Source organism: Pseudophryne corroboree, chromosome 2 (genome assembly GCF_028390025.1).
Source record: "Pseudophryne corroboree isolate aPseCor3 chromosome 2, aPseCor3.hap2, whole genome shotgun sequence".
In the NCBI taxonomy this organism is placed as follows: Eukaryota; Metazoa; Chordata; class Amphibia; order Anura; family Myobatrachidae; genus Pseudophryne; species Pseudophryne corroboree.
This window is the reverse complement of record NC_086445.1, coordinates 931,148,840-931,164,200: the sequence shown is the minus strand read 5'-3', so window position 1 is coordinate 931,164,200 and position 15,361 is coordinate 931,148,840. Positions and strand designations below refer to the sequence as shown.

Below are 15,361 nucleotides of genomic sequence, written 5' to 3'. Positions count from 1 at the left end.
CGGTGGGGGGCGCGTCTCCGGAACTTCAGCGACCAGTGGGTTCGCTCACAGGTGGATCTCTGGGTTCTGCAAGTGGTATCTCAGGGATACAAGCTGGAGTTCGAGGCCACTCCCCCTCGCCGTTACCTCAAATCAGCCTTGCCAGCTGCTCCCAAAGAAAGGGAGGTAGTACTGGCAGCCATTCACAAGCTGTACCTCCAGAAGGTGATAATCAAGGTACCCCCCCTTCAACAGGGGCAGGGTTACTATTCCACAATGTTTGTGGTACCGAAACCAGACGGTTCGGTGAGACCCATCCTAAATTTAAAATCCTTGAACACTTATGTAAGGAAGTTCAAGTTCAAGATGGAATCGCTCAGGAGGGTTATTGCAAGCCTGGAAGAGGGGGATTTTATGGTGTCATTGGACATAAAGGATGCATACCTCCATGTCCCCATTTACCCACCTCACCAGGAGTACCTCAGGTTTGTGGTACAGGACTGTCATTACCAATTCCAGACGTTGCCGTTTGGTCTATCCACGGCACCGAGGGTATTTACCAAGGTAATGGCCGAAATGATGATACTCCTCAGAAAGAAGGGAGTTATAATTATCCCGTACTTGGACGATCTCCTGATAAAGGCGAGGTCCAAAGAGCAGTTGCTAGTCAGCGTAGCACTATCTCAGGAAGTGCTGCATCAGCACGGCTGGATTCTGAATATCCCAAAGTCACAGCTGATTCCTGCGACGCATCTGCTGTTCCTGGGCATGATTCTAGACACAGAACAGAAGGTGTTTCTCCCGGAGGAGAAGGCCCAGGAATTATCATCTCTGGTCAGAGACCTCCTGAAACCAAAACAGGTGTCGGTGCATCACTGCACGCGAATCCTGGGAAAGATGGTAGCTTCTTACGAAGCAATTCCCTTCGGCAGATTCCATGCAAGGATCTTCCAGTGGGATCTGTTGGACAAGTGGTCCGGATCGCATCTTCAGATGCATCGGTTGATCACCCTGTCCCCGAGGGCCAGGGTGTCTCTGCTGTGGTGGCTGCAGAGTGCTCATCTGCTCGAAGGCCGCAGATTCGGCATACAGGACTGGGTTCTGGTGACCACGGATGCAAGCCTCCGAGGTTGGGGGGCAGTTACCCAGGGAAGAAACTTCCAAGGACAATGGTCGAGTCAGGAAACTTCCCTACACATAAATATTCTGGAACTAAGGGCCATTTACAGCGCCCTGAGTCAAGCAGAACTCCTGCTTCAAAACCAACCAGTTCTGATTCAGTCAGACAACATCACAGCGGTCGCCCATGTAAACCGCCAGGGCGGCACAAGAAGCAGGATGGCAATGGCAGAAGCCACAAGGATTCTTCGATGGGCGGAGAATCACGTGCTAGCACTGTCAGCAGTGTTCATTACGGGAGTGGACAACTGGGAAGCAGACTTCCTCAGCAGACACGACCTCCACCCGGGAGAGTGGGGACTTCATCCAGAAGTCTTCAAGCTGATTGTAAACCGTTGGGAACGGCCACAGGTGGACATGATGGCCTCAACAAAAAGCTAAAAAGATATTGCGCCAGGTCAAGGGACCCTCAGGCGATAGCTGTGGACGCTCTAGTGACACCGTGGGTGTACCAGTCGGTTTATGTGTTCCCTCCTCTTCCTCTCATACCAAAGGTACTGAGGATAATAAGAAAAAGGGGAGTAAGAACTATACTCATTGTTCCGAATTGGCCAAGAAGAACTTGGTACCCAGAACTTCAGGAAATGATGTCAGAGGACCCATGGCCTCTGCCGCTCAGACAGGACCTGCTACAGCAGGGGCCCTGTCTGTTCCAAGACTTACCACGTCTGCGTTTGACGGTATGGCGGTTGAACGCCGGATCCTAAAGGAAAAGGGCATTCCAGATGAAGTAATTCCTACGCTGATAAAAGCTAGGAAGGATGTGACAGCAAAACATTGTCACCGCATATGGCGAAAATATGTTGCTTGGTGTGAGGCCAGGAAGGCCCCAACGGAGGAATTTCAGCTGGGTCGATTTCTGCACTTCCTACAGTCAGGAGTGACTATGGGCCTTAAATTGGGTTCCATAAAAGTCCAGATTTCGGCCCTGTCTATTTTCTTTCAAAAAGAACTGGCTTCACTGCCTGAAGTTCAGACATTTGTTAAGGGAGTGCTCCATAGTCAGCCTCCTTTTGTGCCTCCAGTGGCACCTTGGGATCTCAATGTTGTGTTGGATTTCCTAAAATCACATTGGTTTGAGCCACTTAAAACCGTGGAGCTAAAATATCTCACGTGGAAAGTGGTCATGCTATTGGCCTTGGCTTCGGCCAGGCGTGTGTCAGAATTGGCAGCTTTGTCGTGTAAAAGCCCATATCTGATTTTCCATATGGACAGGGCAGAATTGAGGACTCGTCCTCAATTTCTCCCAAAGGAGGTATCAGCTTTTCATTTGAACCAACCTATTGTGGTGCCTGCGGCTACTCGTGACTTGGAGGATTCCAAGTTGCTGGACGTAGTCCGGGCCCTAAAAATCTATGTTTCCAGGACAGCTGGAGTCAGAAAAATTGACTCGCTATTTATCCTGCATGCACCCAACAAGCTGGGTGCTCCTGCTTCTAAGCAGACTATTGCTCGCTGGATCTGTAGCACGATTAAACTTGCACATTCTGCAGCTGGACTGCCGCATCCTAAATCAGTAAAAGCCCCTTCCACGAGGAAGGTGGGCTCTTCTTGGGCGGCTGCCCGAGGGGTCTCGGCTTTACAACTTTGCCGAGCTGCTACTTGGTCGGGTTCAAACACTTTTGCAAAATTCTACAAGTTTGATACCCTGGCTGAGGAGGACCTTGAGTTTGCTCATTCGGTGCTGCAGAGTCATCCGCAAGCTCCCGCCCGTTTGGGAGCTTTGGTATAATCCCCATGGTCCTTACGGAGTACCCAGCATCCACTAGGACGTCAGAGAAAATAAGAATTTACTCACCGGTAATTCTATTTCTCGTAGTCCGTAGTGGATGCTGGGAGCCCGTCCCAAGTGCGGACTCTCTGCAATACGTGTATATAGTTATTGCTTAACTAAAGGGTTTTGTTATGAGCCATCTGTTAATGAGGCTCATTTGTTGTTCATACTGTTAACTGGGTATAGTTATCACAAGTTGTACGGTGTGATTGGTGTGGCTGGTATGAGTCTTACCCTGGATTCCAAATCCTTTCCTAGTAATGTCAGCTCTTCCGGGCACAGTTTCCCTAACTGAGGTCTGGAGGAGGGGCATAGACGGAGGAGCCAGTGCACACCAGATATAGTACCTAATCTTTCTTTTAAGAGTACCCAGTCTCCTGCGGAGCCCGTCTATACCCCATGGTCCTTACGGAGTACCCAGCATCCACTACGGACTACGAGAAATAGAATTACCGGTGAGTAAATTCTTATTTTTTTTAAATCTTTTATTTATATGGTGCCACAAGGGATCCGCAGCGCCCAATATAGAGTACATGAACAAATGAGCTTAACAAGAAAAAGTTAGAGCCCATATAGGAGGACAAGTACAAGGTATATACAGAAAATCAAGGGTTAGGCGCCATCAAAGGAAATATTGAGTAAATAAGAGAAGGAAAGGCGCATGAGGGGAGAAGGCCCTGCTCTTGCAAGCAACAAAGCATTACATATGGATAATTGAGAACTATACAGTATGAAGTATCTTATGAACACTTTTATTAAGGCACTGAATGAAACAGATGGTTTCATTTTGGTATTCTATGGAAAGAAATGAAAGCGAAACCGTAAATGTATTTTTCCTTTATATAGTAGTACAGAGACATATGGCTCAACAGTTGCACATCATTTCTGCTATTCTATATGTGTGTGTAAGACTATTTCCAGTCACTGCAGCCATTTAGGTAAATTTTGTACTAAGCGAGTGACAAATGTTCACAAACGGCTGTAGTAACGCCTAATTGCAAGTAAAGTTAGATACGCAGCAGACAGATGAAAGGAACAATGTACAAACAATATAATTGGATGTACCAAAAACCTGGGCGCTGATTTGGAACGGCAGAATAAAAACAATATATACAAAGTCACCACAACCTTGTAGAAACGGTAAAACAATAAAAATGTCCTTGCACCAAACTTGTTCCAGATGTATGGTCCTTCAACCAACAGTCATTTGGATTCTCCTCATTCAGTATGTCTCACAGGTGTGGAGGCATGAAAGATGAAGAAAAGAGGGGTACAAAAACACAACTCTATTAGTGTGCATTCTAGCACCCTGCACCTTTCAAAATCTGTGCATTTCCTCTTTCCTGCCTGAGGTGTCGCTCTCGGCTGTGGTGCTTCTCAGCACACTCTGATCTGTTACTCCGTGCTTTTATACAGACCTGTGTGTGCTGAGAAGCACCAGAGCAGAGAGCGAGACCCCAGGCAGAAAAGAGGAACTGCACAGGGTTTGAAAGGTGCAGGGTGCTAGAATGAACACTATCTTTTTTAAAGTTTAGATCAGGGAAACTCTTATCAAACTATTTTCCTCTCCCCAAAAGAGTGGGGTGCAGAAATTCTCTACAGTTTGTGGCACCGCCGTAATAACAAACAGAATAGTGCTCACTTTGTTCTTACTTTCAATAGATATGCAGAATACTCATAAAGGTATCTTTAACTCTTATGAACACAAAACCATAGGTGGATTCAGAACAGATGCTCACACTGCTTACGTGTTGATCTTGTTATTCAAGGCTCATAAAGGTTTATTTCATTCCATTGCACATGAAAAACGACATATAGATTGGTAAATGCTCAATTAGCTTAGTGATATCATTCAGGTGCTCGAAAGGAAGGGGTATTTCTGAGCAAGAAAAAAAGCAATTAGTTTCCCCAGCACCCTGAATGATAACAGTAACCAGATATAAATCCCACATGATAATAGAATTCAGAGATCTTCGTTACACATATTTGCGCAAATGTGTGGTTAAGCCCCAAAGAAGAATCCATTCGCACAGCCGATCGCAAGAAGATTGACAGGAAGAGGGCGTTTATGGGTGTCAACTGACCGTTTTCAGGGAGTGGTTAGAAAACGCAGGCGCGTCCAAGCGTATGCAGGGCGGGTGTCTGACATCAATTCCGGGACCTGACAGGCTGAAGTGATCGCAAGGGCTGAGTAAGTTCAGACCTACTCAGAAACTGCACAAACTATTTTTGTAGTGCTCGGCTGAATAGGCGTTCGCACACTTGCAAAGCGAAAATACACTCCACAGTGGTCGGCGACTATGCGTTTGCACGGCTGCAAAAAGATCTTCTTATTCAAGGCTCATAAAGGTTTATTTCATTCCATTGCACATGAAAAACGAGTATAAAAACTTCCCATGGCGTAGTATACTTAAAAACAGTATTTAATCACAATACATGATATACATATAAAAAGGGGATTCACCCAGTATCCGTACCAGAAATATATGAAGCATAGATGGGAAGCCCCTGGAGGAGTGATTGTCCAGGGGCTTCCCATCCACGTCGTTCTTTTGAGCATCAGTACGGTATACAGAACTAATACCAGCGTTCCATTACATGATTTTGTTTGAAGTGTCTATGCTTCATATATTTCTAGTAAGGAGACTGGGATAATCCCCTTTTTATATGTATATCATGTATTGTGATTAAATACTGTTTTTAAGTATACTACGCCATGAGAAGTTTTTATACTGTTTTATCATGTGCAATGGAATGAAAGAAACCTTTATGAGCCTTGAATAAGAAGATCTTTTTGCAGCCGTGCAAACGCATAGTCGCCGACCACTGTGGAGTGTATTTTCGCTTTGCAAGTGTGCGAACGCCTGTTCAGCCGAGCACTACAAAAATAGTTTGTGCAGTTTCTGAGTAGGTCTGAACTTACTCAGCCCTTGCGATCACTTCAGCCTGTCAGGTCCCGGAATTGATGTCAGACACCCGCCCTGCATACGCTTGGACGCGCCTGCGTTTTTCTAACCACTCCCTGAAAACGGTCAGTTGACACCCATAAACGCCCTCTTCCTGTCAATCTTCTTGCGATCGGCTGTGCGAATGGATTCTTCATTAAATCCATTGCCCAGCAACAATCCGCTGTGTACCCGTACGACGCGCCTGCGAATTGCAGTGCATACGATGTGCAGTAGTGACCTGATCGCTGCGCTGCAAAAAACGGCAGTGTGTGATCAGGTCGGAATGACCCCCAAAGTGAGCACTATGCTATTTGTTATCACGGCGGTGCCCCATACTGTAGAGGATTTCTGCACCCCACTCTTTTGGGGAGAGGATAAGGGTTTGATAATACCGACCTTCCCTTATCTACAAATTAATATAGAGTTGTTATTAATACCCCTCTTTTCTTCATTTTTCATACCTCCACACCTGTGAGACATACTGAATGAGGAGAATCCAAATGACTGTTGGTTGAAGGACCATACGTCTGGAACATGTTTGGCACAAGGACCTTTTTATTGTTTTACCAGATGAAAGGAACAAGCCACAATTTATTTTTTGCTAGTTGAATCAGTCGTGTGAATATCCAATCTCCTGCATACGCACAACACAATTATCATTCCTATCTGACCAATAAATGTCGTTGAGGTGATGTTATTAAATGTACTTTGTCAGGCCAATCATGTACACGTTGCATTTGTGGCATGATATCAGTTCATCGGAACCAGCAAACGTTGTGCTGACCTCATGATGTCAGGAGCTAGTTTGTGAACGAACGCCGAACCTAAGTGCTGTGTACACAAAGTGCAATAATCTGACCAACCAGCTGAGAATTGGCTGATCGGCCCAATTATTGCTTAGTGTGTACCTAGCTTTAGGCAATCAAAACAGAATACAGATAGCGCTGGCATATTAAAATAAATTCCTTTTTATTGCTATTTTACACTAGTTTATTATAAAATATAAAAAATAGTACCTCTCTAAAACATAGCTGGTTTACACATAGCCTTAAAAACAATTCATTTCTCAATGACCCAATGTTAAATACAATAATTGTATGCACAGAAAGACAGACTTGTCGTATTGATTTCTATAGACAGATCACTGCAGTTGTGCTTGATGTAAACTTTGTATCCACTTAGTATGTAACAAATCTGTGGCAATGGTCGATACAATGTTACTGCTCTGAAGTCTGTATCCAGTTAACACTATATTTAGCCGCTGTATTATTCCTTTTGTTAAATAGTAATATAAAGAACTTTTTACTGCCAAGTATAAAGGATTAATAATCACAAAAAGTTCACAGCACATTTTAGCAATCAAACTTCTATCGGATAAATCTAGGACACTGCTCAATTTATAATGTATTTATAATAGCAACAAAGGTCTATGGAAAATATTAGTCTCACCAGTGCAACTGATACACAATGTGGCTCTTGAGAATTGCTTAACCGGGGTTTATATTCCATTTTCCTTGTTTAATATTTATTACATTGCTTTAGAGCATAAATAGAACTACCGTTATTCAGTGTATTGTAATAATGGTCAGGGATGACACCTTGTGTTTTGTGTATTGCATGACTAATGTTCCATATTGTGAATGTACTGCCATTGTGCTGAGTGTCACTCCTAGATGTACTGACCTCACTCTTTCTTCATCAGGCAGTGACACTTTTGGCGGTCCCTGCCAGCCTGAGTTTTGCCACACTTCGGGTACATGCTGCCAGTGAAACACAGACTCCTGTCAAAATACTGATGAAAGTGGAAGAGGTAAATTTTCTGTACAACTTTAAATGTTACATTTGGTGATATAAGTAAGTCAAAGAAACCCGTTGCCTACTCACAGCTATTTCCATCATTATTCCATATTCAAGGTATCCACGATGTCACTGAGACATTTCATGACCGTATTTTACTAAGCACAGGTTTCTTGTAGACCGATTATGGCATTCTCCTGAATGTTGGCTCAGCTGATGATTAGTAGATAGTGCTGTGTTTATGGAAGGAATTCCTTAACACCTTTTCTCTTAAGTCCTAGAGGATACTGGGGTATAGATGGGTCCACTAGGAGCCATGGGCACTTTAAGAACTTCTATGCCCCTCCTACCAGACTCCGTTTAGAAAATGTGCCCGGAGGAGCTGGTCACGCTTAGGGAAGCTCCTGAAGAGTTTTCTACATTTATTTTGCTGTTTGTTGTTTTCAGACAGCGCTGTTTGGCAACAGCCTGTCTGCTTCGTGGGACTTGGGGGGGGGGGGGGGTACGGCCCAACCTCCTCCAGGATTAATGGTCCCGTTCCCCGCAGACAGGACACTGAGCTCCTGAGGGTCCTATTCGCAAGCCCCACCACGCTGAGCGTACAGACCCGCAGCACGGCGCCACCCCTAACAGAGCCAGAAGACAGAAGAGTGGTGAGTAGACGGCCGGTGTCCCGTTAGTGGGTCACGGCTTCAATGGCGTCGTAAGGTATTGCGCTCCAGGCCTAAGGATGACATGCGGTGCGTGTGTCCCACTGTGAGGGGCGCGCTCAGCCACTACTGAAATACCCACACTGGGAAACTAGCTTACAGGGGTTCTAACCCACTGTTTAGCAACAAACATGCCTCAGCCAGTATACTAAACCGGGAAGACTGCGCGCCATTACGGGGGCAGGGCTTCACTATGAGCTGAACCAGCAGCTCACCAGCGCCATTTTCCCTCTGCAGCTCTACACAGACAGACTGCCATGTAAGCGCAGCCCCTCCACAAGGACTCCAGCTTGCCTCAGCAGTACCAGGGGGTCATAGCAAAGGGGGGGAGCAGTATTAGAATACTGAGCCTTTATTACAAATGCTTAGTTTGTGACCCAGCTACAATAATTAGCTATAGGGGTGCTGTATGGCTGGCTCCATCATACTGTGTCTCCCTAGGGGGGCTCTGTGTGGGTTAACTGTGCTTTTAACCTATTCATCACTGTATGTGTGTGTGTTCTTTTACATTTACTATGTCAAAGTTAGTGTGCTTCATGCACAGCAGAGTGTTTCTCTCAATCTGGGGGATCACTGCCGTGTACTCAGGATAGCACACATTCTCAGGCTAGTGGTTCTGAACCAGTATGGTTATATTCATTAAAAGGGATGATTTCGAATATTTCAAATAAATGATCCCAAAATGAGAAGGAGACGCAATACTTAAGGCAATCTGTTGATGACCTGATGAATAGAGATTCAATGGTCATTCCATCGTCTCAGACCCCTGCCATTTGTCCACAGAAACGTACCCTGGCCCAAATCATGCAGGCTGATACCGCTGATGATGATGATGATGATGATGTATCAGACCCAGAGGAGGGTGAGGTGGACTCGGGAGGGGGGGGATGCTGCTTTGTCACAGGGAATACTGGCCCTGATAGAAGCTATTAGAGACGCCCTGCACATCCCTGAGAAGGTATCAGAGGACGAAGAGTAATCTTATTTTAATGTGAATAAGAAATCCTCAGCTACTTTCCCTACATCTAAGAAATTAAGGGGCAGATGTACTAACCTGGAGAAGGCATAAACCAGTGATATGTGCAAGGTGATAAATGCACCAGCCAATCAGCTCCTAACTGTTAATCTACTTACTGGAGCTGATTGGCTGGTTTGTTTATCACCTTGCACTTATCACTGGTTTATCACTTCCTTATTCCTTCTCCAGGTTAATACATCTGCCCCTAAATTCCCTATTTGAAGCAACTTGGGTAAATCCTGACAAGAAGTTTCAGATCCCAAAACGGTTACTCACATCCTTTCCGTTTCCTCAGGATGATAGGAAAAAATAGGAAAAACCGCTGATAGTTGACGCATCGGTTTCTAGGCTGTCTTGTAAGATAGTTTTACATGTTCCTGGGGCAGCTTCCTTGAAGGATGCTGCAGACCGCAAGATTGAGACCACACTCAAATCTTTGTACACAGCTGGGGGGGATGGCCCAGAGACCAACTATAGCTTGTGCATGGATCTCTAGGGCCATTGCAAAATGGGCAGTTAATCTAATTGTCGAATTAGATTCCTTATCCAGGCGGGAGATAATTTTACTCCTACAACATATAAAGGATTCTGCTAACTTTATGGTGGAGGCCATAAAGGAAATTGGTTTACTCAATGCACACACCACTGCCATGGCAGTGTCAACACGCAGGGGCTTGTGGCTACACCAGTGGACTGCGGACATGGATTCCAGGAAAGGCGTGGAAAGCCTACCTTTCACAGGTGAAGCCCTTTTTGGAGATGAACTGGATACGTGGATATCCAAGGCTACGGTGGGTGAGTCTACATTCCTTCCTTTCCGCAGCTCCGCCGGCTAGAAAATCCTACACTGCTCCAACTCTGCAGTCCTTTCGGACAGCGAAGTTTAAAAACAAAACCAAAGGTTCTTCTACGGCCTTTAAAGACAATAGATGTAAACCCAGAAAACCAGCAACTGCAGGTTCACAGGAACAGAACCCTGGTTCTGCTTCCTCTAAGCCTTCAGCATGACGGTGGACCGCACTGCCTGCAAAACAGGCAGGTGGGAGCCCGTTTGAGACTCTTCAGTCACATATGGACAACGTCATGCCACGATCCCTGGGTCAAAGATCTTATAGCCCAGGGCTACAGACTGGAGTTTCAGGAACTCCCACCTCACAGATTTTTCAAATCAGGCTTACCAGCTTCTCAAGAAGCAAAGGAAGCAATTCTAAAATTGGTACAGACTCGGGTCATTTTTCCAGTTTCACTTCAGCTACAAGGTCAGGGTTATTATTCCAACCTATTTGTAGTTCCGAAACCGGACGGTTCGGTAAGGCCCATTTTAAATGTCAAGTTGTTGAACCCGCACTTGCGGGTGTTCAAGTTCAAGATGGAGTCTCTGAGAGTGGTGATCTCAGGTCTAGAGGAAGGGGAATTCTTGGTGTCTCTGGATATCAAGGATGCGTACCTCCATATTCCGATTTGGCCGCCTCATCAAGCTTATCTAAGGTTTGCCTTACAGGACTGTCACTACCAGTTCCAGGCCCTGCCATTTAGACTCTGTACGGCACCGAGGGTGTTCACCAAGGTAATGGCAGAGATGATGTTCCAAAACAAGGAGTGAACATGGGGGGTAATTCCAAGTTGATCGCAGCATCAAATTTGTTAGCAGTTGGGTAAAACCATGTGCACTGCAGGGGGGGCAGATATAACATTTGCAGAGAGAGTTAGATTTGGGTGGGTTATTTTTTTTCTGTGCAGGGTAAATACTGGCTGCTTTATTTTTACACTGCAATTTAGATTTCAGTTTGAACACACCCCACCCAAATCTCCCCACCCAAATCTAACTCTCTCTGCAAATGTTATATCTGCCACACCTGCAGTGCAAATGGTTTTGCCCAACTGCTAACAAATTTGATGCTGCGATCAACTTGGAATTACCCCCATAATACCATACCTGGACGATTTGCTGATAAAAGCACCATCCAGGGAGAGGTTGTTAGACAACATTGCCCTCTCAACCCGACTATTCCAGGACCACTGGTGGATTCTGAACCTACCAAAATCTCATCTGGAACCAACACGGAGGCTTCCGTTCCTGGGGATGATACTGGATATGGAGGCACAGAAGGTGTTCCTTCCATTGGAAAAGGCATTGGTGATCCAGTCGATGGTGCGGGATGTTCTAAGACAAACCCGGATATTGGTGCATCTATGCATTCGCCTTCTGGGGAAGATGGTGGCAGCTTACGAGGCGCTGCAGTACGGAAGGTTTCACGCAAGGCTTTTCCAGCTGGATCTGTCGGACAAATGGTCCGGATCGCTTCACATGCACCAGAGAATCCGTCTGTCGCCAAAAGCCAGGATTTCTCTTCAGTGGTGGCTTCAGACTTCTTACCTGATCGAAGGCCGGAGGTTCGGGATTCCAAATTGGATTCTGCTAACCACAGATGCAAGCCTCAGAAGTTGGGGAGCAGTCACCCAGGGGGAACAGTTCCAAGGAAGATGGTCAAGTCAGGAAGCCATTCTTCCGATCAACATTCTGGAACTAGGGGCCATATACTAAGCCATTCTACAGGCATCGCATCTTCTTTAAGATCAAGCCATTCAGGTTCAGTCAGACAATGTGACGGCAATAACGTACATAAACCAACAGTGCGGAACGAAGAGCAGAGCAGCAATGTCGGAGGTAACAAGGATTCTCCTCTGGGCAGAAAGGCACGCTGTGGCGTTGTCCGCGATCTTCATTCCGGGAGTAGACAACTGGGAAGCAGACTTCCTCAGCAGACACAATCTCCACCCAGGAGAGTGGGGCCTTCACCCGGTGGGGAATTCCACAAATTGATATGATGGCCTCTTGTCTCAACAAGAAGCTTAAGAGGTATTGTTTCAGGTCGAGGGACCCACAAACAGTTGCGGTGGACGCTCTGGTGACTCCATGAGTCTACCTGATGGTGTACATGTTTCCACCACTCCCATTGATCCCAAAGATTCTCAAAAGAATAAAAAGGGAAAAGATTCAAGCAATTCTCATTGCTCCGGACTGGCCAAGAAAGACCTGGTATGCGGATCTACTGGAGATGCTCCTAGAGGACCCGTGGCCTCTACCTCTTCGTGAGGACCTTCTCCAACAGGGGCTGTTCGTCTATCAAGACTTACCGCGGCTACGTTGGATGGCATGGAGGTTGAGCGTCAAATTCTAGCCCGGAAAGGGATCCTGGATAGGGTTATTCCAACCCTGATACAAGCCAGAAAGGGGGTAACGTCTAAACATTACCACCGTATTTGGAAAAAATATGTCTCTTGGTGTGAGAACAGGAAATTTCCTGTGGTGGAATTTAACTGGGACGTTTTCTCCTTTTTTCTGCTGTCAGGTGTGGATGTGGGCCTACATTTGGGCTCCATAAAAGTCCAGATTTCGGCCTTATCCATTTTCTTCCAAAAACAATTGGCTTCTTTCCCTGAGGTTCAGACATTTTTGAAGGGGGTTCTGCACATCCAACCGCTCTTTGTGCCTCCTACGGCACCTTGGGATCTCAACGTGGTGTTGCAGTTCCTGCAGTCGGAATGGTTTGAGCCTTTACAGGACGTAGACGTCAAATTTCTTACGTGGAAGGCCTTGGCTTCTGCGAGGCATGTGTCGGACCTGGGGGATTGTCTCACAAAAGCCCCTATTTGATTTTTCATGAAGATAGGGCTGAACTCAGAACTCGTCAGCAATTTCTTACAAATAGGGTGTCTGCGTTTCATATCAACCAACCTATTGTGGTTCCGGTGGTTACCGACACCTCTGGTACTTCAAAGTCCTTGGATGTGGTGAGGGCTTTGAAGATCTATGTGAAGCGGACAGCCCGTCACAGAAAAATTGGCTCGCTGTTTATTCTCTATGATCCCAATAAAATTGGGTGTCCTGCTTCAAAGCAGTCAATTGCACACTGTATCAGGCTTACTATCCAACATGCTTATTCCACGGCAGGTTTGCCGTGTCCAAAATCTGTGCAGGCCCACTCTACTAGGTCGGTGGGTTCTTCCTGGGCGGCTGCCTGGGGTGTCTCGGCTTTACAGCTCTGCAGAGCAACTACTTGGTCAGGTTCGAACACGTTCTACAAGTTCGATGCTTTGGCCTCCGAGGACCTTTGGTCAATCAGTTCTGCAGGTACCTCAGCACTTTCCCACCCGGTTTGGGCGCTTTGTTACATCCCCATGGTACTAATGTGGACTCCAGTATCCTCTCGGACGTAAGAGAAAATAGGATTTCTCTATCGTCCTAAGTGGATGCTGGGGTTCCTGAAAGGACCATGGGGAATAGCGGCTCCGCAGGAGACAGGGCACAAAAAAGTAAAGCTTTACTAGGTCAGGTGGTGTGCACTGGCTCCTCCCCCTATGACCCTCCTCCAGACTCCAGTTAGATTTTGTGCCCGAACGAGAAGGGTGCAATCTAGGTGGCTCTCCTAAAGAGCTGCTTAGAGAAAGTTTAGTTTAGGTTTTTTTCTTTACAGTGAGTCCTGCTGGCAACAGGATCACTGCAACGTGGGACTTAGGGGGAAAGTAGTAAACTCACCTGCATGCAGAGTGGATTTGCTGCTTGGCTACTGGACACCATTAGCTCCAGAGGGATCGAACACAGGCCCAGCCGTGGAGTCCGGTCCCGGAGCCGCGCCGCCGACCCCCTTGCAGATGCTGAAGCGTGAAGAGGTCCGGAAACCGGCGGCTGAAGACTCCTCAGTCTTCATAAGGTAGCGCACAGCACTGCAGCTGTGCGCCATTTTCCTCTCAGCACACTTCACTGGGCAGTCACTGAGGGTGCAGAGCGCTGGGGGGGGGCGCTCTGAGAGGCAAATATAAACCTTATACAAGGCTAAAAATACCTCACATATAGCCCATAGGGGCTATATGGAGATATTTAACCCCTGCCTGACTGGAAAAATAGCGGGAGAAGAACCCGCCGAAAAAGGGGCGGGGCCTATCTCCTCAGCACACGGCGCCATTTTCTGTCACAGCTCCGCTGGTCAGAACGGCTCCCAGGTCTCTCCCCTGCACTGCACTACAGAAACAGGGTAAAACAGAGAGGGGGGGCACATTAATGGCTATATATATATATATTAAAGCAGCTATAAGGGAGCACTTAATATAAGGATATCCCTTGTATATATAGCGCTTTGTGGTGTGTGCTGGCAGACTCTCCCTCTGTCTCCCCAAAAGGGCTAGTGGGTCCTGTCTTCATTAGAGCATTCCCTGTGCGTTTGCGGTGTGTGTCGGTACGTGGTGTCGACATGTATGAGGACGATATTGGTGTGGAGGCGGAGCAATTGCCAAATATGCAGATGTCACCCCCCAGGGGGTCGACACCAGAATGGATGCCTTTATTTGTGGAATTACGTGATGGTTTATCTTCCCTTAAACAGTCAGTTGAGGACATGAGGCGGCCGGACAATCAATTAATGCCTGTCCAGGCGCCTCAAACACCGTCAGGGGCTGTAAAACGCCCTTTGCCTCAGTCGGTCGACACAGACCCAGACACGGGCACTGATTCCAGTGACGACGGTAGAAATTCAAACGTATTTTCCAGTAGGGCCACACGTTATATGATTTTGGCAATGAAGGAGACGTTACATTTAGCTGATACTACAGATACCGTAAAACAGGGTATTATGTATGGTGTGAAAAAACTACAAACAGTTTTTCCTGAATCAGAAGAATTAAATGACGTGTGTGATGAAGCGTGGGTTGCTCCTGATAAAAAGTTGATAATTTCAAAAAAGTTATTGGCATTATACCCTTTCCCGCCAGAGGTTAGGGCGCGCTGGGAAACACCCCCTAAGGTGGACAAGGCGCTCACACGCTTATCCAAACAAGTGGCGTTACCCTCTCCTGAGACGGCCGCACTTAAGGATCCATCAGATAGAAAGATGGAAGTTATTCAAAAGAATATATACACACATGCAGGTGTTATACTACGACCAGCTATAGCAACTGC

The 15,361-nt window shown here is 46.5% G+C and overlaps 1 protein-coding gene across 2 annotated transcripts in view; it reads left to right on the top strand.

Annotated features, from left to right (window-relative positions):
* Positions 1-15,361, top strand: part of APOO (apolipoprotein O) — a 173,034-nt gene that overhangs the window by 31,261 nt on the left and 126,412 nt on the right. For both annotated transcript variants that reach the window (XM_063956231.1, XM_063956230.1), the window contains exon 2: positions 7,583-7,690. In XM_063956231.1, the coding sequence (XP_063812301.1) occupies positions 7,583-7,690 (108 nt within the window). The remainder of the gene's footprint in view (positions 1-7,582; positions 7,691-15,361) is intronic.